At 41.1% G+C, this 26,762-nt stretch overlaps 2 protein-coding genes across 14 annotated transcripts in view; one reads left to right on the top strand and one right to left on the bottom strand.

The window, feature by feature from the left end:
• arhgef9a (Cdc42 guanine nucleotide exchange factor (GEF) 9a) overlaps positions 1-23,825 on the top strand; it is a 62,928-nt gene extending 39,103 nt beyond the window's left edge. For 7 of the 10 annotated variants that reach the window (XM_032554692.1, XM_032554686.1, XM_032554687.1 and 4 more), the window contains 7 exons: positions 1,314-1,493; positions 3,505-3,737; positions 4,666-4,795; positions 7,207-7,338; positions 8,961-9,204; positions 9,482-9,550; positions 13,220-17,932. In XM_032554692.1, the coding sequence (XP_032410583.1) occupies positions 1,314-1,493; positions 3,505-3,737; positions 4,666-4,795; positions 7,207-7,338; positions 8,961-9,204; positions 9,482-9,550; positions 13,220-13,395 (1,164 nt within the window). In that variant the 3' untranslated portion in view covers positions 13,396-17,932. Of the gene's footprint in view, positions 1-1,313; positions 1,494-3,504; positions 3,738-4,665; positions 4,796-7,206; positions 7,339-8,960; positions 9,205-9,481; positions 9,574-11,334; positions 11,403-13,219; positions 17,933-23,752 lie in introns of those variants that run through there. The other 3 variants (XM_032554688.1, XM_032554690.1, XM_032554689.1) reach the window with 3 other exon arrangements.
• asb12a (ankyrin repeat and SOCS box-containing 12a) lies at positions 18,616-26,313 on the bottom strand. 4 transcript variants are annotated; one of them, XR_004338033.1, is made up of 4 exons: positions 21,164-23,698; positions 20,526-21,054; positions 19,950-20,437; positions 18,616-19,871 (listed from the first exon to the last, which is right to left on the bottom strand). XR_004338033.1 is itself a non-coding variant. In XM_032554705.1 (4 exons), exons 2-4 carry the CDS (start codon positions 25,985-25,987, stop codon positions 20,292-20,294), a joined length of 978 nt encoding a protein of 325 aa, XP_032410596.1. In that variant the 5' UTR covers positions 25,988-26,027; positions 26,160-26,313; the 3' UTR covers positions 18,616-20,291. The 4 variants fall into 4 exon arrangements, 3 of the variants coding, with proteins under 3 accessions (XP_032410596.1, XP_032410597.1, XP_032410595.1); XM_032554705.1 differs by lacking the exon at positions 21,164-23,698 and adding exons at positions 25,685-26,027; positions 26,160-26,313 and having other exon boundaries at positions 18,616-20,437; XM_032554706.1 differs by lacking the exon at positions 21,164-23,698 and adding exons at positions 25,703-26,027; positions 26,160-26,311 and having other exon boundaries at positions 18,616-20,437.
• Between the last annotated feature and the right edge of the window lie 449 nt (positions 26,314-26,762).

Genomic DNA, 26,762 nt, shown 5'->3' with positions numbered 1-26,762 from the left:
TAAAATTCAGCCTAGTTCTGCGCAATCTTATTTCTTTAAGAAGCCCTTCCCTGAGTGCTTCTCAGAAAAATCTCAGATTTGATTTTTAATCAAAATCTGATTAAAAACTTAAAATTGAACCACATTCCTAATCAGCCAGTCGCATAATTTAAAAATACTAGATACTTGGGTTTTTTTTGTTGTTTTTTTTTACTGAAGTATGTGAATCTAGAAAATAAAGAGTGAGTGTATCTCACAATACGGTTCATAAGTAGCATGCTGAAGAAAAAACCCAACCAATTCTGATGCATTTATTTTGGACGATGACATCACTAGAGGCAAAAGATTCTTGCTGTTCGGCCACATTAATAAAAGCTATGGCACAAAAGTGACTTTTAGTAGATCTTGACGTAGAGTTCCTCTTCACAAACAGTGTGTTTTATTGCAGCCTTTTCCCATAAGGCAAGGGAAAAATGTATGTCTTCAAAAGAAATTAGATTAGCTGCCTCATTCCTTAGGTGATGTCAGCAGAAGCATGTGTTTGTGGAAGCTTGCTTTTTAGATTTTATCTCGATAAATAATGTTTTACAGCAAAGTGGCACAACAAACAGAAAACGACCATGACACAAGCCATATCTAGAGTGAGTGTGCGATTGATTTTACAGAAAAAAACCACCTTGTAGCTTTAAGTAAATCCCTCTTGTTTTTCTCTTGATTGTTATTTGATTAACAAAAACTATAGTTTACAGTACAATAGACTCAGGTAAACACAAGTTGGTTCTGGTTTGAATTCTTGTCTTCTTAAAGAGCCAGCGTCAGCCTTTGCATGTGTGCACAGCATCAGCAGCTCCAGACCAGATAAAGCAGATAAATAGACCACTTTGACTTGGGGTGGTTTCTCAGGCACATTTCTGGCTTATCTAATCATCTGGGCCTAATCCTCTGTATGCCCTTTGCTTGTTCTGTGCATGAAGCGTAATGTTTAAAAATAGTTGCAGCAAAGCATAAATTTCACCTTCTCACCTCTGCACCTCATGCTAGTTGAACCACTCTGCATAAAGGTTGTTATGTGGAGGGGTGTCCCAGTTTCAAAAGCCCACTTACTTAATACAGAGACATGAAATCTGACTGTGATTATTTGGACAAGTTGACAACTTGATATTTTCACTAAATGTTAAAGCATCATGACCTTTAATTAAATACTAGCAGCCATGTCACAATCCCTTCACGCAATTTTGAGTAAGAAATATGTGAAACTCGTTTTTTAAAAGTGTTATCCTATTTTGTTTTCTTTTTCTTTTCTTTTTTTATCATCGTTTTTATTATTTTTGCAGGGTTACTTGCGCCAGTGTAGGAAGCGTGTGGACATGTTCAATGACGACCAGCTCAAGGTCATTTTTGGAAACATAGAGGACATCTACCGCTTCCAGATGGGCTTTGTTAGAGATCTGGAGAAACAGTACAACACAGAGGAACCGCACCTCTCTGAAATCGGGCCGTGCTTTTTAGAACACGTAAGTATTTTCTTTTTTTTTGTTCACGCTTAAAAGGAGGAGGTTTTGTACGTTTTTCGAAAAACTTTCTGTTGCAAATTTTAGCTGATTATAGTTTCTGATTAATAGCAACAATTCTTCTCCTTTCTATATAAGTTGAGGGTTGGCATGATATGTTTGCATAAGCATCTGTGTTGGCTGATTTTAGTCATTTTTTAGCATACTGTATCAGTCCAATGAGTAAACCTGGGTCGACATTAACAACTGATTTTTATTTCCATCTTGTTGCCATTTGTGTCTCAGGAGAGGCAGGGCATGTGTTGTATGTGACAGTAATGATGATGCAGCACAGGACTGTGAGGGGATTATTATTAATACTGGATATCAATTTTGCCCCAAATTTTCTTATCGGTGCATCACTAGAATATTTAACTGTTTTAATAGTTTCTGGAGTATATTTTAGGAGGTATTTTTTTAATAAAAACAATCCAACATTACAGAGCTGCTTCTAAAAATCTACAAATTCAGTGATAAGAGCGCAGCAGCTCGCTGTCTGGGGTTTGACCCTGACCTTGACACCCTTTGCTGGATGTTTTTTTCCCCCACATTTTCTGTCTGATTACCAAAAATACAGACCCTTTGCATCACAAAACATCTTGCAGCATATTCTATAACTGCCTTGCATTAACAATTATGAATCATTATCCTTTTTTTAAAACTTTTTTTTCTACACATGTAGTGACTGTAATGTGTACCAAATTACAAGATAGCAATTTATCTCAACCACATCACGGCAAAAACAACAATCAGAGGTTAATAATTGAGAGGAAAACGTTTGTATGTAATATTGTAAAGTTGTTCATTTATTGTAATAATCCAAAGGCTTCATGCTTGGTTTATGCCTTCCCTTCATGTCCTTCTGTCCTGTCGTTTTAGCCTGTCGTGTAAATTCCTATATCAGTCAACGAGCGGCGCTGACCATACCAAAAGAGCAGCTGGTTTATGAACACAGAGGGAATAATTTTTCCAAAATGTTACATCGTCTTCTAAAAATAGTACAGTAAAACTTTGAAGTTCAGTTTATGCCGGGAATGCTCTCCTCTTTATTTATTTTATTTTTATTCTTTGTCTATGAGTTGCTGGATACATGCAGATTTAATTTAGAGTGACGTCCGCAGTTTAAAATAGAAACTGCAGAAAACAGGCTCCTCAACTGAGGTAAAAAAGTTCTGCAGGCCAGACTTCTGGGCTTGGTTCGATGTTATACGTTCAGCTTCAGGAGACCTTTCTGTCATTTGGGAGCAGCATCATTGTGAGAGAGCTGTTGTGCTACACAGTACTGCAGTTAAACAGGATTTTACTGCTACTTTAAAACAAAGGCATAATAATTACAACATTGACATTAAAGACAACTCTCCTTGGCATTTTATATTAGCTATTGGGATGATTGATGTTATTACCATCGCTAGCACAAGCCCTTAACTACTCAAAAGGGTGAAACTGAGCAGCAGAGCTAAATTATGATCATCTTTGTGTTATTTGTTTTACAGTAACAACCTCTGTAGAAAGTACTGCTTCCTTTCTTGCTGCTTTTGTGCTTCCTCTGACTTCACTAATTGTGAAAATAGCAAATGGCTTCCTTCCTCAGTAACAGTGTCCACACTGAAGAGTGTTGCAGTCAGTGCAACATGTTAAATCTTACAGATGGTATATTAACAAAGAAATAAGATTAGACTTTCAGTTTCTGACCAGACGATTGTCGATCAGGGATGGTCCAGCAAAAAATAATCCATTTCCATCGGATTTCTAGATGCATAAACTACAGTAGAGCTAAACTATCTCAGGATCTTAATGTAACATTAAAATTGAGGGAACCATCAGACAGTTAAAGCTAAAAATTTTGTTATCCTTAAATTAAAGATCTAGACGCCACAGCCACCATCTTGTAGATATTGGCAGTCCGGCTGTCTGCTTAATTGTTCTTACCGTCTCATTTCCTCTGACGATGACTCTCACTTTCTTTACATTGCAGCAAGATGGATTCTGGATCTATTCAGAATACTGCAACAACCACTTGGATGCCTGCATGGAGTTAAGCAAACTGATGAGGGATGGCAGGTATCAGCACTTCTTTGAGGCTTGTCGTCTTCTCCAGCAAATGATTGACATCGCTATAGACGGCTTCTTGCTCACCCCTGTCCAGAAAATCTGCAAATATCCCCTACAGTTGGCCGAACTTCTCAAATACACAGCACAAGACCACAGGTACTGTCCACTTTTGAGTTATTCCATAGCTTTAGAAGCTGTACTGATGCGCTGTTGTGTTCTGAGATACTCCTACCGCAGATGTTGAGTTCATTCCACCAAGGCGGTAATTCTCCTTGCTTGTGCTGAAGCAGATGCAGAGTCAACAGTATGCATCTTGACTTGAAAGTCACACTCCACGTTTTGTTTTGATGGCACTTTCCAGGAGCGATTTTTGCAACCCAAACTGTAAATATTAACAGATTCCTTTGCTACGTGCTACAATTTTCACAAACTACATGCTCAGTGCAGGAGCCGGTGTGGGCAATGTAAACATTTGCACATGCACCCTCAAGCCCTCCCAGAATGCATGATGTGAGCTCCCAGATGTGCAAACTCATCCATGTGAGCCCACAGAAACCCTGTGCAACTAATTCAGCGTGTCTCCGCCAGCTCCAGGTCATTCACAAACCAAGCATTCTCAGCCAGAGAGGGACAGGTGCCAGCTCTGCCAGAAAAGCCTGCCAGATCACAGTGTTTCACTGTTTGAGAGCTGTGGAGAATCTGCCAGATATAGGCCTGTGTCTGTCTCACTTGTTCACACAACACTGGGGCACAAACGCACACACACACGCACACGCACACACACGTTATCTTGCGAAGTGAGGATTGGATCCGTAGCGCATCTTAGCCGGAGGGATAAATCCAGCTCAGTTTGCATAGATGCTGTCAGACCTTACTGTGAATAAAGAGACGGCTGAATAAAATTAAATAGCTGTGTGTTAATTTCACTGTATTTCAGCGGACTTACCCCACTCACTCACTGGAGTTTATTACCGCTGCCTCTGGCTCAAATGCAGCGTAATATGTCTTTGAGTGGACAAACTCCAAGAGCTATAACTTCGCCCCGTAACACTCCCGAGTAATTACGCATGCCTTGTGTCTGTAGCGACTATCGATACGTGGCAGCTGCTTTGGCCGTAATGCGGAACGTCACTCAGCAGATCAATGAGAGGAAGAGGCGGTTGGAGAACATCGACAAAATCGCCCAGTGGCAAGCCTCCGTTCTCGACTGGGAGGTATGTGCACCGTGAAAAAGATTTTATCCAGTCTGCTTATTGATTCAAAATTGTGTTGTTGCACACTGGAAAAGCTGGGGAAGATGGAAGTGTCAAGCAACAAAAAATTATAATAAATAAGTTGAAAAATTACTCAGCAGAAATCAGACCTCTTCATCTTTTGTCCTACCACCAGTTCAGTTAACTGAAAAGAAAATCTCTTCTTATGTGTTCTAGCTAAATAAACACTACTTCGTTTCACTCACTTCTGTGTATGAACTATTGCTATAATATAAACTTAAGTTTAAGATTCACACACAATAAAAGCTACAAGCAAAAGGACCATGATACTGCTGTATCTACACAAGGATTATTAATGCAACAATTTGTCCTGTGTAACATATTACAGTTCTAATAATGTAACATTTATTGTCATTTGTAGTTTAATAAAGTCTTGAGTAAAAATATAGAACATAAACCTGATGCATCTATTTGTAGTTTTTGAATACTTATTGCTCTAAATATTATCTGTTAGCTGCTCTGCTTTTTATAGATTAACACTTCTCGCAGCTGATTCTGATTGGTTAATTAGCAGAGCTAGCTTCTCAGGAAGCTAGCTCTGCAGTCCGCTGCTTATTGTAACACATATTTCAACAGCATTAACTTTAAGGGATAGTGCTGATACTTTGAAGCGACACTATGCAAAGTTACTGCCAGTTAGTCTATTTTTAGTAGTTAAATGTCAAATTGCACCAAGTTTGTAAAAAACTAAAAAATCCTGCAAGTTGTGGAAGGCTGGCAGCTACAAAGACAATTTTAGCCACTTAAGATAAGAGAAATTGAAAACATATCATAGGATAAAATGTTAGAAGAGTTGAGATTTAGATTTAGTTTTTCAGTCAAACAACAAAGCATCTGGCTGGTCCTTTTTGCTAGTTCGGGTTTAGGCTGGAGATGGGGTGAAGGACTCGTACCCTAAAGTTTCTGGTTGCTACATGCAGCTTTTGTTTAGGTAGCAGACTGAACACAGGATGTGGGACTCTGCGAAAGAAAAGTCTTGTCCCTTACACTGACCGATAACGAGCCAGAAGAAAGCAAAGATGTTGTGGTTGAGCTTTGGCTCAATCAGCTGCTGAGTATAAATATGTATATGTGCTCTCTGCACTGGGTGGTAAGCAGTGTGGCAGCCTGTAAGCCAACTCTTAAGATTAAAATCAATAAAATTAGCTGCATATTTATGTGACCGTGTGATCAACTCACAGTGATCTGTTCAAAAACAACCAAGCAGCCATTTTGTCTGTATGTTTCAAAGAGTGAAGTTTTTAAAAATTCAACTTCGATAAAAGGTACAACATAGCCTGCTTGGCTCAGGTGCAGTGCTATTGGTGGCTTAAAAAATATAAAAAGTAGTTAGTAGAGTACATAAACGTTTGGATTTTGCATTAGGTGTTCAGTTGTGCCGTTGCGTACATAGAATAGTTTTGTGCTTCTCTAGATGTTGTGATGTTTGGAAATGTTCTAAATGTGCTCTATGATCTAAGAAAATGGCTTCAAACTTTGAAACAATATCTAGTGAAAACGTGGATATATGATATTAGTGAATGTAGGCAGGTTAGGTTAGTTAAGGCAGCTAAAATAGGGACGTCCATTTGACAAGATGTTGGCCTTTCGCATCTCTGAGGATTGGTTTACGTTTCTAAAGGCTGCAAGTTTCCTGTACTGGACATGAGATATGTCTATGTTACAATTAACCTTTACTGAAAATACTTTCACAGAATCTGCCTTAGCAGTTTTTGTTTTTCATAAATGGGAATATTTCTGAAAAAGCCAAATGTATAGCAACATATGCTACACGTTATACATTATCCTGTTCTCCATAAAACCAGTGAAAACTGTGATTGCTCTAGCACTTCTTCTAACTTCACATTAAATCGATTTAAACCAAAGGGATGATTTGATGGAACACTTTAAGGGTTTTGAATCGGTAACATTTTAAATATTTTGCATACCTTGATACTGATACCTGGTCCATGCTTACCTGGGGTTGCCGTACCAACTGCTGCACAGGAAGGAGAAGAGATTATAGTAAAAATATGTTGAAATTATCAAAAAGAAAAGTCTTCAAAAGCTGTTTTTATATGATGATATTAATAGATATTACTGATTTAAGAGAAAATCATAATAGTACCTAGAAGAGGAAGTGAGTTAAAGGTCATGTTTGATGCTTTTGTTTTTCTCGAATTGCAACTCACTGGCTAGCTCCCATTTTATGACAGCACAGAAATCTGAAAGCTCCCTCAGAGCCACAAAAACCATTACATAAGTGCCTTCCAAAGGCTGAGAAAGTGTAGCTATAATTAGTAAATTGACTGTAAGTGTACTAAGTACCAGTGTCCCTTTAATTAGTTAAGTTTTTCTGTGATTGTATCTAGGGAGATGATATTTTAGACAGGAGCTCTGAGCTTATCTACACCGGGGAGTTGTCATGGATCTATCAGCCGTATGGACGCAGCCAACAGCGAGTCTTCTTCCTCTTTGATCACCAGCTGGTGCTCTGTAAGAAGGTAAGCGCTTTTTCTTCTTTTTTTTGTCTATTTCAACTTCTTTTTTATTTCTCCGCTTGTATGGGTGTAAACAAAGCCGGCTGCGAAAACATAAATCCCCAGTTTGTTCTCCAGCGAGTCGCGGTATCACATGGCTGGTGAAGAGGGGATGCTTGAACGCAGTATGACTCCATGCAACCTTAGTGAGGAGTTGAAAATAGATTACATAACGCTGCATGAGACACACCAGTCCTCTGGGAAGACGCATTCAAATCCTCGGCGCATTTCACAAAATGGGAGCTGTGGTCGTTTGGGCTCTAATGCACTTGGGCTGTTATTCTTCCTGTCAAACGAATGTTTACGCTCGGATGGACTCGATACACTCACCGAGATGGAGACACAAATACACACAGACACACACACACACACACCACACAGGAGCCAGATCACTGCATTAACGCAGGCAGAGGAGCAACAGTTTCATCACAGCGCAGACACATGGAAAAAAAAATGAAAAGGAGAATAGACATGTTGTCCTTCTGTTTTTCCACCCTTCAGTTCCCTCAGTTGAGACTCTCTGGCACTCAAAATTAACCCCGGTATTTTGTTGGGTCTTTATGTAACTGTTCTTTTCCTCCCTGTGTGGATTCTGCCTCAATATGCTCTAAATTATAAATTCCAGTCTATTTTCTGATTATTTAATATCTAGCATCGTCAATACAATGTGTGCTCGAGACCCTACCATCCCTTAAGTAGCATCAGAGCAGAAGCATTTTGTACTCCTGTACCTCTTCATCGCATATTATAATAATCGACACAAGATCTGCATTTATCTTTCTATGTTAATAATTAATAAAAAGTTTGCCTTCTGTGTTCAAGGTAAAGAGGCTCATGCTAAGAAAGGATTGTTGTTTTGGTTTGGAGAGTGCAGAACAAATTTGCATTTACTCTTTCACGTTTTCGAAAAGATCGTATTGTATTTTGGATTTTATGAGATAAAGAAGAGAAAGAGGTGTCTAATGCTGAACCAGGAGGAAAATAAAACAGGATTTAACATTTTGCTGTTTTGCTGCAAATACGTCTGTTGTAATAAGCACCTGATCAATTAATGTCATAAAAAATTAAGATTAGCTCAATCATTTCCATTTTGGTGATTAATATTTTGTTTACAGAGACATTATAATCAATTTTATTGATGACTTCGGTTGTAAGAGGTTTTTATTTCCATTTTGTTTTTGGTTGTCATGTTTTATTTTGAATATTTAAAACACCTTCCAGTTACAAAATGAAAGTTTATTGGTCTTTGAGAGGATGAACATGCATTATTACACCTCTATCAGTATAATACTTCAAAATGGTCTCAAAACAACATTAATGTTTACCACAATAATTACTGGGACTTACTGGGACAATTTATTGTTATCCTGCCAGACCTACTTACAAATTAAAATCTGGAAAGTATCCATTTGTATTTATCCTCATTTACTTTGACACAACCCAGTAAAATTCATTGCGACTAATTCAGAAGTCCACCTGTGTGCAATTTATACCTCGCCGTTCTGCATTGTCTTGATTTAGTGCCTTCAAGAGACTAAAGGAAAAGCAGCTGCTCTTACTGAAACCCTCTTCTCTCTCTTCACCAGGACCTGATACGTCGGGACATACTCTACTACAAGGGCCGCATCGACATGGATCGCTACGAAGTTCGGGACGCCATCGACGGCCGGGACGACGACTTTAACGTCAGCGTTAAGAACGCTTTCAAGTTGTTCAACAAAGACAGCGAGGAGATCCACATCTTCCTGGCCAAAAAGCCAGAAGAGAAGATCCGCTGGCTCAGGGCCTTCCACGAAGAGCGGAAGATGGTGCAAGAGGACGAGAAAATTGGTAATCACACACCCGCTGTAGCTTCCAGTGTAGATTCAATTGTTTGATATAAAGTCGCAAAACAAAACAAAAAAACACTGCAATAAACCAACACTAGTTCGGACTTGCTGGACTCTGTTCAGGATGAAACAAATAACTCATAAAAGTTGCGTCATGAGGATTGCAGAAAATTTTTGATTTGTCTCTCACTTAAATCTGTTTCTGCTTCTGCAAAAGACAATCTTTGCTCTCATTGACCTCCATTAATGTCTGACCAAATTCCTGTGCTGCTGTTTAGGTTTTGAGATCTCGGAGTACCAGAAGCGACAGGCAGCCATGACAGTGAGAAAGGTGACCAAACAGAAAGGTGAGGCAACAAGAAGATACCAGGTGATTTTCCCTTTTTGTTTTGTTCTCCTCACTGATCTACTCTGTCTTCTCATCGCTGTTTACTCTGTCTTTAATAACCTGCTCTCCTTTTTTACTTTCTGCACCCTGTTTAACACATGCCTTGTTTCTGAGTGGAAATAGGCCAGTCTTGGACCCAGTAACCCAGAACAGTCAAGAGATTATGGTTACTCGTACTACAGCGCCCTCCACTCATGTTGGCACCAGTAGCAAACGTGTGAAAAACCTTAAAATAAATCAATTTCTTTTTTTCTTTTTTTTTTTGCAGCAGCATAATCTCACACTGAGAAATGGAAGAAAAATCCGACCTTTATGTTTATCTTGTGGTGTTTTTTAAGCCACTCCTACCAATTTTGATAAAATGAATGTAAAATCTTGATACAAGTAAGGAGCTGCTGGCCTAAAATGTTACATATCTACAATCAGAGCATCAATTAAAAGTTTAAAGTGACTCTTTGAGAAACAAAGTGTCTCAATGACCTGTTTGCGTTTTTACTGTATGCAAAGCAAGCTGGATTATAAGAAAAGTAAAAAAGTAAAAATAAAAAAACCCCTCCAATGATTAATGGTACAGCAGCAACAAGACGCACTTTGGGCTCACCAGGTCTCCATAACTTCCACTGAACACTATCCACATGCCCATTGGTTGACAAAAAAAAAAGCCTTTCCTGTTCTACAATCACAAATCTAAAATTACCTTCTGTCCAAAGCCGTCTCAGTCCTATAGAAAACCTGAGGTGAGCTGAAGAGAGGAGATTATATACAACAGGCTCCAGGTTCTGCAGAGAGGAGTAGTCAAAGATCCGTCTCTGCATGTTCTCCCTATTTTTAGTAAGCAGGCAAATTGCTGCCCTATTGGCAAATGAGGCTAGTCAAACTATTAACCCCAGGGGTGTAAGCAATTCCAGGACCGGTTATTCTGCTTAAAACAATCACTAAAAAACTTCAAATTAAGTTCAAATGTGAGATTATTCTCCTGCAAAGAAGCATGAATTTATTTCAGGGCATTTCCCACACATTTTCCAGGGATGCCAACAATCATGGAGGGTGCTGTATATCTAACATCTTCCGTCTGAGTCAAGCGTTAGTCAGCAGTACAAGTTGGAAAAGCAGCCGTTAAGCATCAATGAAAAGACAGAGGGCTGTTTGCATGAAGTTTAAAGGATGATCCCAGTCTTCAGGACATGTGGGTCCTGTGTCACGCTCGTCTAGACTCCATTAATAGTAGCACTCTAGACGCGTTTCTCTCCCTCTCTGAGCTAAAAGGCGTTTGGTATAGCTTCCGATTGCCTGTAAATGCAGCGTAATGTTGCCACAGCACGGCGTGGCGAACTGGAGCGAGGATTTCGGCACTACACTTTTTGTCCATGTCATTGGGACGGGGATAACTACCAAACATGCAGCGGTGAGCTCGGTAGCAGAAGAACACGTCAAAGAAACCCATTTTTTCTCCAACTGCACGGAGCACCCACATGCCCTGACTTGCTGGCATCAGTCCTTTAAGATTTAGCCATTTAAACTGCTAGGCTAGATGTTTGTACATTTACCATTACTGATGTTCTTGCCAGATAAGCATGACCATCCATTTAAGGTATCGATGAAGTAATAACTAGAGCTGGAATGTTCTCTCTGATGCTAGGAATCCCCTCCCCGTAGATGTCTGTGAGAAGTAAATGTTGTCTGTTTCTAAGTGCTGTATGTGTACGTGGCTGGCACAAGGTGAAGTACTTTCTTGAATTTCAGATTCATTTATAGATTTCATCTTGAGAAAGAGGGCCATGTTGTATGGACATGGTTTGAAAATGATAAAGGTATATGCATTAGAGTTTTCCTTAGAGCTAGCACAATAAGATGCCATGGCAACTGCTAAGCAGCATTGGAAGGTGTTGTGTTTATAACGTTGGCACTGGAGCATGCAATCACTGTCCAATCTGTTTACAAGCATTATCTTGACAATCCAAGATAAACAGCCTCTACTAACACAAATAGATCCAACCTCTCCGACTGCTAAAACAGAAGACACCGTTTCTCATCTCTTTGATTTTTTTTTTGCTAAGATGCCATGGCAACTTTTTCAATATTTCATCTTCAAATTCTGATTCCTTATCCCTACTAGCATAGCTGTGATGCTTGTAGACTGTAGCTCAACGACATCGTAGACTGTAGATTAGTGCATATTAAAATGCTTTCTGTTGGCTCTACTTTCTCCACCTGTGTGTGTGTGTGTGGTGCGTGTAAGTGTCAAACGGTGCTATTCAAACAAAGGCGCAGACAACAATCTCAGAAGAACAGACTCTAAACGCCTGGTGTTTTGATCATTTCAGGTGGAACCTGTCAGTTCTCCCGTTGTGCTGCCTCAGAGTTTGTCTGAATAGCATCGCCGTCCTCCACTGTGTCATCGCTACAGCTGAATTTCACATTTCTGCCGATTCAGCTTTCGTCGTTTTGACCAAAGTGTATCACGTATCAAGATTAAATATGCAGGAATGATAACTGGTAGCTAATCTTGTTCGCCTGCGTGCCTGTTTTCAGTGTGAAGCATGTCTTGATGTTGTGTTGTCCAAGATGCACCGGTAAAAGTTTGGTGGCCAAATTCCGACTTGTGTAAAACGTGAACCTGGCGACAGCAGTTTTAGTCGATTCTGATATCTCTGTGTAAAATTGCATGTTTTCAGGCTTTATTTACATTGCTAAATCAATTAATTATTTTTTTAATTCAGTGTTGTTTTTTTTAATTGGGTCGAGTTTACAAACCATTTCGGTACATTGAATATTGTAGTTACTCTCAAAGAGCCCATGGATAAAAGCATAAATTAAAGAAATGTACAATTTAATAGCTTTATTGGCCTCAAAACAAATTCATATCTGAAACAGTGTGACATTTTGACTTGAAAACTGAATGAATCATAGATATATAGAGATAGCTGACCATTTTTCTAGTTTATTTTATTAGGAGCAGAGGTGATATTACAGTACCACATAACAGACCAGTCACGTAAAACAGACTTTTACTATTATTTCTTGGTCAAAGAGAGATAATTATGGAGTTCAGCATTGTATATTAACAATAGGATACAGAAAATGCAGATTCTTACTTCAACAATGTGATTTTCAAAAATGCACCAACATTTCAAAACTCAGCATGAGACCCAAAAGATTGAAAGAATAAAAGAGGTCTAGCCCTCTCGAACTTGTTTTTTCTTTGAAATTGAAGAAACATTTGTCTTTTCAATCTACTCTTTCTGACTCCATACTTAAACACCTGTCTGATACTGAAAATAGTTTGGGTCTCCTCCATTCAGTTACAGCGTCCACACTGAATAGTCTCGTTGTCAGCACAATGCGGTTGCGTTCGAGTGTTGCTTTCACTCATCGGGAAACGATTGGATTTTTCTGTTTCGGGACAGTCTGGCCACCAGCCGGTTTATCGCTGCATCTCTAGTTGTTTTGCCTGTTTCATACATGAAACTGATGATGTTTCCCCTTTGCTGCCTCCCTTCTTCTTCTTCTTCTTCTTCTTCTCTTTTCTGCTTTGTGATCTGCACCGCTTCCTTACCCCTATTTCAACCCCCACCCCCCAAAATCCCTTGAACCCCTTGCTTGTTTTTATTTGCGCCTGCCTTCCCAGGTGTGAACAGGTGCACGCCCCCCTCATACCCGCCCCCGCAGGACCCCCTCAGCGCGGGGCAGTATGAGGTAACCGAGGACATGGCACAAGGAGAGGTTTTTGAATTCAGTCAATCCAAAAGAGGCCAGGGGCCTTTCTGGCAGAATTTTAGTAGATTAGCTCCATTTAAGAAATAAACACAGACTCTTCTGAAGGACCAGCTATTTTTCTTAGAAGCACTAAACACTGGATGATTACGTCCCATGATGAAGAAAATACAACCACCACAAACACACAGGAGACTCTGAAGTTAAGAACCAATGTTACTATATGATTTGATCGGAAACACCAAGAGGACTTTGAGACTTGAATTTCAAAATTGAGGAAAAGAAAAAAAGACACACCTTTACAACAATTCTTCTTTGTTAGTAACGTCATCACGCTTCTTCTCCAGCTGACTCTGCTGTCACAAACTCTATCCCTCCGATTCTACACATTCACACCTTCTGAATGTTCTGGAGTTATTAAGATTGTTAAATGATTTCGTTTTGAGCCCATCATCGTCCATCGTCATCATCATCACCATCTGGAAATAGCTAGCCTTCGAGGTTAAGTTGGGTCGGTCCTCGTGGGAGCGAGACCTCGCCGCGCCGCGATCCCTCTGAATGTGAGCTCGACGGATGACACGGGAACCCGATGGGCTCGGGATCCGCCCAGCTCGACAATCCCAGACGGATCCCTTACTTATGAAAACCCCTCTTCGTTTTATTTATTTATTTTTTTTTAAAGTCTTCCCTTCCTGCTCCTCTTGTCCTCTCTATCTCCCGGTCCACCTGCTCAGCTTCTTGTGAGCCGGTGGCTCACAGAGGAAGAGTTTCATTCTTTTGGAAACCTGCCATTGGCCATGATATGACAGGTCAGGGAACAAATCAATAGTCGGAACATCAATAGAATATTTACATCCTCTCGCCAACTGCTCGTGGCAGGGTATTCACATCGGCTCACGGAGATGCTCAGCGCGTCCCGCTCAGATGAGCCGTCTGCGAGCAGGAGATAGGCCGGGTATGGTCCGCCTGCCTTGCGTCACAGCCCCCCACACCGCCACCGCCACTCTCCCCAGAGACCACCCCTGTAGCACTGTGCTGGCAGCTTACTGGGTGTTTGGTAAAGAGCACAGCCTACCTCCAGAAATGAGCAGTAAAAGTCAAGTTGATGCATCGGCCAAGGTCCAAAAAGAAAAAACAAAACAAAAAAATATATATATATATCTCACTCTAAAGAAAAAAAACTAAACAAAAGAAAAAAAAAAACGGACTTCTTGAGTTGATTTTGTAGTGTTCACACTGTTAAATATATCCAGTCTGAGTTCTTCTGCTCTTATTTCAATACAAGGGATACAAATATGCAATGCTACAGAGTGGAGAAATTAGCCAGGATCCCAACCGGCGCACTGGTTAAGGACATTCGGAGTTTGTTCGGATTTTTAAAAAGTCAATACCACGATGGGAGGGGGAACGAAAAGGTGTATTTAATCTGTAGCATGCACCGTCCCTCCTGACAGATTCATTAATCTCTTAACACTTTGAATCTTCCCACCCAACTCCCCTTTCCTTCACGTCGCTTTCCAAATCTGATCCGTGTTTCTGGCAGTTAGCTCGGGCAACCGTTAAGTGATTTACAAAGGACCGATCCCCGATCAGATTGATTTGTTTAATCAACAAAGTCCCTCTGGCTGCTTTGGGAGAGAGATCCTCGCCGTCCTTCTGGCGAGGCGTTCAGATAAGGGAGGATATCTGAGGAGGGGAAAAGAAAAAAGCAAAACAAAAAAAACAAAACCGATTGACACTCATCACGAAGGTGTAATTCTACTCTAGGAATGTAAGTGAACCATCTGTCCATGCTGTGTGATCATGTTTTGACCTCAGACCTACATTTTGTGTTGGATTCTACCACCTGATGGACAGTGCATATACAGTATGACAATTGTGCAATGTGATATATCATTATATATCTTCACTACTCATTTACGGTGTGCTATGAAAGAGATAAATATTGTTCTATGTCATTTTGTTTGCCTTCTTACGGGCCTTATAACCTATCGGAAACAAGACCTTAGGCTTGCTTTGTATGTCGTGCAATTTATGTTTCAGTAAAGGAAGTTGAGAAAGGGGTGAGTCGGCTGCTGGTGTCTGTAGAGATGGCTCCCGGTGAGATTGTCTTGGAAGATTGACTCTCATGCCTGGCACAGCAAAAAGAAATGGTTCCCAGGCCATGATAACCTCAGGTCCCGTGCTACACCTATCCACCACCACCCTCTTCGCCCCTTACTCACCGCCCCGTCAGATCAACACCACACACACAACTACACACACACACACACACGCACGACACAAATGCACAATCACTTGCTGGCCCGTTCTGCTGCGGAGAAGAGAGATGCTATCTAACAGTGCCTTCCAGCATTCCACTAGTGATTATCTATTCAGTTTTCACTGGCAGATTTGAATTAGTCATGTATTTTCCCTTCGGTGCATTTCTTCCTTTCTCTTTTCTTCTCGTCCACACACTGGGAATTCCTCTTCCCCCCCCCACACCCCACCGAACCCCCGACTCCAACTCCCAGTGCACCAAAACTCCAACAAATCCAACAATTGGTCAGGCCTTTCTACTCCCTCCCTCCCTCCCCACCACCACCCACTCCAGTAGTTACAGTGTTGTCTGACTGAAACACTTTGAAACACTTTATTACTGTTATTATTTTGTATTACACTCACATAGCTGCAATCAACTTGCACAGAGAGGAAGTTTGTTCTAATTCCAGCTACGTAGAGTTCCATTTTGTTATCTATGTATCTCGCAGAAAGAGGATTTGATTTGAATTTAGAGTAGGAAACCGATTCACATTACTCAAGTTAGACTTTTTCAAAGTATATTATTAATAGTGAGTTATGAATTGAAAGAAGTCATCTATTTTAACTTTATCTGCTACACTCTGTAAATAGTGTAAAAAGAACAGATCATATATTTGGATATTTTGCGTTGGAGACGAATGTTGTTTCAGTTCTAGCGTGCGGTAGACCTCAGTACCCAGGTAAATGCATGCTTGTGGCATCCAATATTTTGCATGAGACTTAAGGCAACTCTTAACGGATTATTTACGTTCATCGAACTTCCGAACGCTTTTCTTTTCTCTTCTATTTGTTTGTTTTCTTTCTTTCCCCTCCTCTCATAGCGGAACCATTCATTCGTGAAGCCACGCCATCTCACTAAAGGGAGTTGTTTTCTCTGTCCACCTGTGTGCTGCTCACTTCACGCTCCAAAGTTGTAGCCTGTGCTTTGTTTTGTTTTTTTTTTATTTATTGCCACTTAGAACAGCATGTCAGTCTCTCATGCTGAATCAAACATCCGTTAGGTGAAACGACAGACACCGATGGTCTCCGTGCCCAGAGAAAAATGGGCGTTTTAATCCGTAGCTTTTCGTTTAGCACGCTTTTCTTTCACGCTGCAGACTGCTGGTTATTTTTATTTGACTTTATCGTGTTTTGTTTGGAGTGCCATCATCAAGCGGAGGCAAAACGGGTATAATTTTTCTATGACAACAGTGAACCAAATAGGAGTTAGCTCTGATCGCGGCTGTTTCGTGTATAGATTGTAGTAGAGCAGAAGACATGAAAACACGTGGAATCTCCCCCCCTCCTCTTTACACAAGCTAAAGCTAGATCCACCCATTCAAATCATTCTCTCTAGTTTAAGTAATGACTTGACATGGAAAATTTACTACTCTATTTATTGCTATCAGTATTAGGGTCATTAAGTTTGGGCCAAACAGTTTAAATAATGTATATATTGGGTTTGTTTATTCTTATATAACTTTCAATCTGACCTTGTAGGAGTCCTAACGGACAGCCATCTGTCCACTTTGAGGTCTGTTTTTTATTTTTTCTGTCTCTCTGCCCATATAAGCCAAGTTAGCGGACAGAAATCCATTAGAGAACGCTTAGATTTTTGTCATTCTTGGTTTTTATTGTCCAGAGTTAACTTGAGCCATCCACGTTCAGCACAAAGTGCCGAGCAAAAGTATGAAAACATCTTGAACTTCTGCACATTTTATAACGTTATAGCTGCTAACTTTAATTGACTTTGTTGGGATTTTATTTGATACACCAACGTAATGTGCTGTGTTCTTGAGAGGTTGAATGATACATGCCTTGCGCAAATAAAAATCTGAAAGGTGTGGCAGACATATCTGTGATACCCCTCCAACCTTCATAAATAAATCAGGGGTGTTTCATTTTCATTTTGGGCCATTTCAAGATCACAACTGTCCTCAAATTGCCAGTTGTAGCAGAAACTATTGATGAAACTATTTATTAACAAACTGTTAAAATATTAATAAGCAGCTTTCTTTACATTCAATGACAGCATCTTAAAATGAAATAATAATAAGCATCTTTTACGTTGATGTAATTTGTCAGTATACAGAAAAAAATACTTTAATTTAAAACCTGAGACTCTAAAAAGAAATATATTATTCAACAACACCAATAAACTTTGTCATTTGCAATGTACTCCTGACCAAAAATTTGCCTTTTGGCCGACGTGCGGAGTGATATTTGTGAAGAATAACACACACTGTCAACAGCAAAACATGGTGGTGGCAGCATCATGCTGTGAAGATGCTTCTCATCATCCGTTTTAGAGTACAAGGGAATATGGATGGAGCTAAACAGAACAGGCTTGAAACTGAAGCGGAGGTTTTACCTTACATCAGGACAACCACAATGAAAAAACTAATATAAAAAATGGCCCAGTCAAAGTCGGGGTTTAAATCCGATTGAGAATTTATTGCAAGATTTTAAAACAAATGTTTGCATTTGTTTTAAGCTCATTTGCTTAAAAGCTCTCTGTCCAGCAAGAAACCCCAAACAGGTGGCTGTATGACGAACTGGGTTTCGTATAGAAATGCAGGCCATATTGGAAAAAAATAATTATTTGTAAAATAAAAAATAATAAGCAGTGCTTTCATCACTTCTCAATATGGCACAACCTTGTGTTGAACTTTCAGATAAAATCCCAATAATATACAGAGAAGTTTCTAGTTGTAATGTGACATAATTTGAAAAAAAGTACAAGACGTTTGGAAACTTTTGCAAGGCACTGTCGCCGAATATTCAGTAGTAGTTCCTCACAGCTGATTATACGGTCCTGTGTTGTTTCAGAGTAGTCAGGGTACAAAGTCTTCAACGAGCCATATATTCATGTGGTTCAGTGACGACGAGAAGACTTCAATCCCCACACTTGCAAACCTTTTCATTGTATATTACCATCAGGTTTGTGGTCCGGATTTTATTTTATTTTTTGTCACAGGAAAATGTACTCCGCATCTTTTTGACACCATATGCAAACAGTGTTTTTTTCCCCCTTTCTTCCTTTCTACTTTTCTTTCTTTCTTTCTTTCTTGCTGGCCTTTATTTGTTGTAGAAATGGATAAAAACCTGAAAAATAATGCCTATTCAATCCAGAAACTGTGAATGGGAGAGTGGAGATGTCAACTGTATGTACATTATATGTTTTGATGTAATCAGAAGCACTGGGAATATGTTGTACTTCGCTGTAAAGAAAAAAAATAAATCCATATCTGATATAGCTGTACTTTTGTTGAAAATAAAACCTCTACAGAACGTCGTGTCGAGGCATCAGTGTGTGTGTGTGTGAGAGTGGGGACGGCGGGGTTGCATTGTTGTTGAGTTTCCTGTCGCGTGACATCACCTCCTGTTTGTAGGAGCCGTTTCCAACACATGACACACTCACTCTAGGAGACGTTACAAAGGAAAGATTAAAGGACATGAGATAAACACGATCGCGTCACAGAAATAAAAAAAAAAAAAAAAAAAAATCAACACACTCCCAGCCACAAACGGTAGCTTGCATATGACTCTGCTGCGATGAATAAGTAATGGGAGTTACGCAAACGTATCTCCCTCTTGGCCACGCCGAATCGTAGGCTGTTCACTCCGCTTCCTGATGTTTTGAAGTCCAAAGATGCAAGATTTTTTTTTCCTTCTTCTTCTTCTTTTCTGCTCCCGGAGATCTGAGACATCCTGGTGCGCTACAGACAGCCTGTGCGTGTGTGTGTGTGTGCGCATGTCTTTTTTTCAGTTGGGTCTAAATTCAGTGGGGTCTTGAAGCTGATGCAAAAACACACCATGGTTGGATGATCCAAGCTGCCCATGAGGAGCCTCTAATGGGGACAGAAACATTGTGCGGTGTGACTGTGGTCTCTAGTGGCCGGACACGGCGTTACACTTTACACACATTTTCCCTCCAACATGGACTCCATTTGGATAATCCTTTGTCCTAGTTGGTGAAACACACAAAGAGATCTAAAGAGCCTGCGTGATGCTTCAACAATGAACTTTTCCAGATGTTGCAACTAGACTATGACCACATTATTCAATATATTTTCTATTTTATGAGATAGATTAAAGTAGTGCATGACTGTGGATAGATTGGAAAACGACATAAATAAGATTCTGAAATGTGTACACTGGTGTTTCTTACATACCTTTAATCAAGTTGTGCCAGAATATCTCGGTTACAGCTTGACCAAATCCAACTGGGTTTGCAAGACAGCAAGACGAAAATGGATCTTCATGTTCTACTTTTTGTCAAACTTGAGTTTGAGCTATAAAATAGTGCAAAAGATGTCAGTATTTTGGAGATGTACCACAAAAATAATTGCAGCTGTTACAGCAGCAGCAGATGGTTCTACCATGCATTGACTCAGGGGTTGAATAAAACCAATACCACATCTTTAAAATTTTAATCTGTCAAAGATGTAGAAAACCACGCATTGTTGTTTTCCCCTCCACATTCTAATTATTCCCTATTGTGTTCTACTCTATCACTCAAAATCGGACTAAGATCCACTAAAGTGTGGTGGTAGCTACAAAATGTGGAGAAGTTCAAGGAGTGCGACAGGACAAAACTGCTGCTACAGTTTTTGTCTTGTCCTGCTCACTGAGGAAATTTGAGGAAAAAAATCAAGCAAGCAAAATCGAACAACAGAAAAATCGGTAAACTCAGACTAAAATCACTCAGGTTCAGCGTTTATGTGCTTTAAGTAGTTCCTCAGGACCAGAGGTATGTCCAAACTGTCTATTGCAGGGTCCTTGTCGGCAAACGGGATGTGTCTTCGGATTGCCAGCCGAGTCTGTGACATCAGTGTTTTGGGACAAACTGTTTGGGTAAAAATGACAACTGTGAACCATTTGCAGAAGGAAGTATTTAATTTAGTCATACCAGAAGCTACATGTATCGGACTCACCTCTCTCTCTGAGCAGCAGCAGTAGCGCTTCGTTCTGCTTTGTAGTTTTGTCAATAATGAGTGTAGGTAGATAGACGTCTGCCCCGAAGTCTACCAGCAGCTGAATGTACTCCACCCCACAGCCGTAACGGAGACACACCTCCACAACCGTCTTGGGTTGCTTGATCCTGGCCAGCATCTTCTCATCCGTGCAGTTATAGTTGGGGTTGGCCCCGTGTAGCAGGAGCAGCTTAAAGCAGCCCAGGTGTCCATAGACGGCTGAGATGTACAGGGGCCCTCTGCAGGCTGTGGCGTTGGTGGCCCACTCGGGGACCTTTGGCCGGACGTCCACCTCGGCTCCAAACCGCAGCAGCTCCCGGAGAATGTCTACGTCACCCTCCCTGGCGGCGGTCAGCACCGGGGAGCAGTTGTTGTACTGGCTGCCGTTGGGGTCGGCTCCCGCCTTCAGCAGGGCCGCCACGCAGTCAAAGTGTTTCCCACTCACAGCTGTGAACAGAGGCGTCTGGGCCTTCACATCCAAAACGTCTATCTGGATTTTGAAGGAAGGGGCGGAGGAAGGGGCAATGTTACTTTCTGTGAGGAAATTCAGTTCTTTGAGGGTAGAGCAAGCATAAAACTGAAGCCCTGCATTCACACACCGATTCACCACAGTAAGGATGCGACGTCCGCCAGTAATGGCTAGCTAGCCTGACCTTACAGTACAGTCTGGGCTTTTCCCCCCTTTCACTTGGATTCCCTCCAGTAGATTTTCTACCGGGCCAATCAGCGAACAGAAGAAGAGGTTGTGAACGGTGACGTTCATTTTCAGTGCTGTAGTCTGTCTGTAGTTTTAGCAATAAAAAGGAAATATACACATAAACATAAAAAATACTGGTCTCATTAGGAGAATTTGGGAAAAGATAAGTATTAAAATCCAAGAGATGGCAGTAGTGCAACACTAATGGACACATGCTGCCATTAAAATCTAAAGAAGAAGAAGTTTTAGCAACACGTTGGAGGAAGTGAACAAAACCGTCCAGTCAGTGTTGGCTACGCTTCCAAAATGTTTGATTAACACCCACAGCCTTCACAATGGAGGATAATTGTTTACAGCGCAGGCAATTTCAGGTAAGCTTATAACGCTGAACTGGAGCATACCTCAAGGGCAACAGTTAGCTATTGGGTAAAATTCAAAACCTTAACACAATATACACCTCCAGAAAGAAATAATTTCTCAATGGTCAAGAGCCCAGACCCTCTGCACGAAGCGAAGTGTAATACAACGAAGGAGCGTTTTCGTGCAACTGAGTTTACAGCAAATCTTTCACAAAAATGGTCTAACTTTTGGATTTAAGAGATGCTAACGCTCACCTGCAGGTGGCAGCATTTCTTACTTCTACTACAATTTTGCTTCAGATTTACTTGATGTCAAGTTATAATCCGGGATTTACGTGGCCACCAACAAAAAGTGACATTTACCATCAAACACAAGCGCAAATATTGCCAATATTTCTACAGTAGCACCACATATCAACGATTTTGATAAAAATCACAAAATCGTGGAGGGACTGCTCAATGTGAATAATATTATTTAATTTAAAGAATGTTAAAGTTACTTATTGAATGCAGGGACTGCTATTTATTAATATTTTAACAATTTGTTAATGGGTTTTATCAATGCATTTTGGAACAACCGGCCCTTTCAGAGCATACATATCAAAATATAACCAATTATCTGGAACTATTAAGTTGTTTCATAAGATTTTTTCCCCCCCAGAAATATGATTTATGATCCATTTGTCTAGTAGCACACAGTAATGTCCAAACGTTTAGAGACTGACAGAAATAACCTTCAGTTCTTATGGGAGTTGATTGAGTTGCGTCTAGGTTGCTATAAAGGGTGATTCTAATTATTCCCTTTAGTGAAATTGGAAATTGTACCTAATCCAGAAAGCTTGATTTAAACTGCTTTGACCCTGTCCCTAAGTGACCTCTTGGCATCACTTCAGTGACTGCATGGTGAGGTCAAAGAGTTGCTTTGGAACATGTGATTGGTTTGTGTTTGAAGTCAATCGTTTTTTTGTTTTTTTTAACCTCGGTTACCTTGAAGAAAACGCCGTCATTGCTCTGCAACAAAAGGAGTAGACGGGTAAAGATGTGGCAGCTAAAGGGGTAACTAAGGATTAGTGTGTTTCTTCCTCAAGGAGAAAAACATGGAGGGGACAGGCTGAAATACAGAAGGACACACAAGGATTGTTGTCTTCTGGATCTGGGAAAATGATTGTCTGTGGAAGAAAAAGGTGAATGCTAGCGTTAACACTGAAGCCTTCAGACAATTTATGTTTGGGCTTGCCTCTTGTTATGTGCGAGAGAGTGACCTCACTCATGATTTTGCCTATTAAATCTGCCATGAGTAAGGAATGGGATCAAAATGTCCTCCAAGAGCAACTTTGCTCAATGGTCCGGGAGTAATTTGATGATGATCACGGATTTTTCCGGCACAATGGAGCTCCGTGCCGCAAGGCAAAAGGAAACGACAAAATATCTAAGGGATCAAAACACTGAAATTATTGGTGGAAACACCTCCAAACTCATCGAAAAACGCTTTGCCAAAATTTGATGGATTTCTCGACAAAAAAAACCCTGCATTTGATAAATATAAAATGTTTATTGTCAGAAATACCTGATTAAAGATGCAACACACTGAAGCAGTCCGAAACTTTGTGCTGCACAGCTCCATACCTGCCAACTGCATGCAGTATCGAAGTGAACAGTTTTAGTAGTTCTTCAGCTTGTCCAAGTTTGGGAAGAGTTTAGTCTGCGCAAGCTCTGTGCATAAAGCCAAGAATTCGGCAGCTTGTTACAATAAAAAAGGGGGGGAAAAAATGTAGTTAATTGAGAGGCTTCCACAGCACAATGAGCTTCTAATGAGGGGACAATATGCTAAGCTAATGGTCACCAGCGAGGGCAGCACAACTGCTGATTCACTCACTGGGAGTGTTGGCTCTAACTAATCAGTTCACTTTGTAGGGATGTGGATACAAAGTCATGCAGAACACACATTGTTCTCAAACTGTGCCACAAGTTTGGTACACAGAAAGAAATCTCGCTATTGATTCTTTCCAAGTTAAATACAATGAAGCTCATTAAGATAAAAAGCTAAAAAAAAAAAAAACCCAACAACAACAACAAAAAACCTCTCCTAAATGATGAGCTATTCAAAAACCCTGTGATCTGTGGTTTATCAGGAACTTCTCAGAGAGAATCAGAGTGAGGAAGCCTTTGAGAATACCCAGGAAGAGGATGACAGAGGACAAGGGACAAACAAGTGTTGCTGCCTGCCGGTCTGCTGCTTTCCATTCACCTCTAAAGTTGGGAGTTTTAGATCTGGGAATGACTCCAAGCTCAACTTTACCTCTTAAAAACAGGTGAGATTTTCTAAATTATATGCTCAGTTTAGCACTGCAGGGTTTCCCCCAGTGTATCATAAGCCTGGCGGGCCACCAGGCTTTACTTGCCCCCACCAGGTTTTTTTTTTGTAGGTTTATTTATGGAACTGTAACAGTGATAGTGTCTGTTTGGTGAAACGGATAGAACTACAATGGCAACACAGTAGGGTCAGTATGTGAACATATAGGGGGAATGAAAACTCTGCAACCACTTCCTGTCTTTACCGGTCGACATGCTAACAACCGAAGTGCAAAATATGTATATTTACTATAATTGTGTTTTTTTTTATGTGCCTTTATTAAGACTTTGTAGTTGGTGTGCAGGTATAATCTGGTCATATTTTCAAATTTCCTGTCTCAAAACTCAAAAACACGGTGGGCCGCTGGATGACTGCTAATACCACCGGGACTAGCAGGTTTTCAGGGGGAAACCCTGCACTGCTAGCTAATAATGTACATGTAAAATGAAGGAGCTTCCAAAGTACTTATGAGAAGTCTTAACACAGTTGCACTGAATTTAATTTCGGGGTATCAGGGAGCCTTAATACAAACGTAAAGCCACATTTTGAAGATTTTTCCTTCTACTTGTATATTTTTGTAACACCATTTAAAGGGACGGTTATGTATTTTAGAGGCACATTGTGATATAAACCGACATCCAGGTGTCGTTTCATGGCACAGTCGTTCAGCTATGTTACCTTCAAAACGACTTGTATATCAAAAACGACCTAAAAAGACGTTTGGCATTGAGATTGGCCGCCTTGAAATTGCGCCTCTGTCTCTTTAAGAAGCTTCTGCTCTTTCCGGCGCTTTAAACACGTCCTCGTATGCGACTGCAAACGAATAACGCTCAGCAGACTCTCAGTTCCACCAGGTGTTTGCTAATTGCTGCTGCTGCTAAGCCTGATGTAGTTGAGGGGGAAAAAAACAACAAAAAAAAGAGAGAAGAAGAAGAAGGCGTGGGGGAGGGGCGCTCTGTGAGGCGGAAGCTCGCCTGGAGACTGGAGCTGTGTGGAAACAGGCAGCGTTTTGTGAGAGCGAGCATTTAGATGCCCCCAGGATGGCATGCATGCAACACGCATGAAAAGAATCAAGGCAACTCTGTTTCTGTCGAGGGAATGACTTTAGAACGTGACAAAAAGCACCAAAAAGTGGGTTTTACTTAATATTTCCTCCCCCTCTAACGTCAGGCTGCAACTTAGAGCGAAAACAAAGAATCTTTTGAAGTTTTCTTTTTGCATAGGCTGCAAATACTTTTCAAAGCAAGGCAGCTTATTTGATTCTGAGGTCAAACTATATTTATAGTTTTCCCTTCTGGGGAGCTTTTGGTTCATTTTTCAACTTCTGCGCAAAAAATATGACATATAATTAAACTGCATTCCTCAACCAATCATGCAGCGGCTATTTAAAATAATGATTTATTTTCTTGCTTTTGTTGCTCCAAACATAACCCCGGCGAGCCGAGGCATCCGAGACGACTGTACTTTTTGGTATGAAGTGGCACTCGGTAAACAAAGTGCAGCAATTGCTTCGCCACGCACGCCGCTATACTTAGACGTTTGATTCACGACTCGTGTGAAATTATTTATCGCGGCGGGCTTAAAATACACAAAATAAATCCGGAGATCGGTGCCAACTTCTTTTCCCATTTGAGTGTTTTCTCTTAATTGGGTTGACCGGTGGCGGCACAGCGCAGCATGCGATTTATGTCATTAAAAGCAATACACACACCCGCCGACGGTGACAAACCTCCGCCCCGTGCCCCAACAGGAGCTCCAGGCACCTCAGGCGTCCGAGGGCAGCGGCGGTGCGCAGGGGGGTCACCGGGACCCCCCAGCCGCTCGGAGCGTTGATGCACCGCCGGTATTCCTCCTGGGCGAGGAGCTCGGAGAGCAGAGCTGCGTCGTCGGCGCCCACGGCGTCGTTCAAGGCCCGAGCCTGCTCGCCGTCCTCGTCCTCCTCCTTGGGCTGGAGCAGGGAGAAGATCTTCGATATGTCCATCAGACTCATGTTGACAGGCTGGCCCACGGCCATCGCGACACTCCGAGCAAAGGAGGGGTCAGGACGACTTCATCTGCAAATCATTTTTGATTTACTCACGGTGAACAGCTTGATTGCTTTCTTTTTGTTTTTCTGTGGGCGTGTGTGTGTGTGTGTCAGTAGAACATAAACTTCACAGATTACTCAGAAGAGACGAGACCCCTACCTTAAGTTGCTTTTAGCCCCACTGATGTTGGCGTTGTTAAAGTAGGAAGCAAAGACAGAGAGGTCCTCCAAGAAGTGAGTTGTAAAACGTGCAGTATGCCCGTTGTGTGTGTGTGTGTGGGTGTGCGCATGTGTGTGCGTGTTAACAATATGGGTGGTAGAGGCTTCTTACTAGTGGGGGTCCATTGGGGGGCTAATTTTAGGCCACGCAGGGGCCTGGCTAAACTTCCATTCTGGGAGAGTGAAGGCTCAGGTTTATAATTAGAAAGGTGATACAGCTATGACACTGTGATTTGAGAGCATGACTGACTCCTCCCTCCTTCGCCACATAAAACCAAAATAAAGAATCACCTCATCGAGTGGACAAGAACATCTTACTGAGTGAATAATATAAACGGGCCCTTTTGATTGATTTATTTTGTTGTTGTTCTTTCCTGATTCCTCTAACTTAGTAACCGTCAGCTGTGAGGCCGTCGGCGGGGGGCTTTAGGGGAATCCGGTCAGCTGCTCCCGCCCGGCCCGCGTGCTCTCACTGTCCCATGCTTAGACAGGAGGCTCCGCCGCAGATGGCAGCCTGTCAGATTTACGGCATTGTTCAAACCCA

This window comes from Xiphophorus hellerii, chromosome 23 (genome assembly GCF_003331165.1).
Source record: "Xiphophorus hellerii strain 12219 chromosome 23, Xiphophorus_hellerii-4.1, whole genome shotgun sequence".
NCBI classification, from domain to species: domain Eukaryota; kingdom Metazoa; phylum Chordata; class Actinopteri; order Cyprinodontiformes; family Poeciliidae; genus Xiphophorus; species Xiphophorus hellerii.
The sequence above is the reverse complement of the archived record's forward strand: the minus strand, read 5'-3'. Positions and strand labels throughout refer to the sequence as shown.

Bases quoted from the DNA above. Each gene is read 5' to 3' on its own strand.
- asb12a (XM_032554704.1), bottom strand. From the start codon at position 21,475: ATGTGTCCATTAGTGTTGCACTACTGCCATCTCTTGGATTTTAATACT. The intron at 21,055-21,163 runs GTGTGTGAATGC...TTCAAAATCCAG, and splicing joins ATCCTTACTGTGGTGAATCG to ATAGACGTTTTGGATGTGAA. The intron at 20,438-20,525 runs GTGAGTCCGATA...TTACCCAAACAG, and splicing joins GCTGCTGCTCAGAGAGAGAG to TTTGTCCCAAAACACTGATG.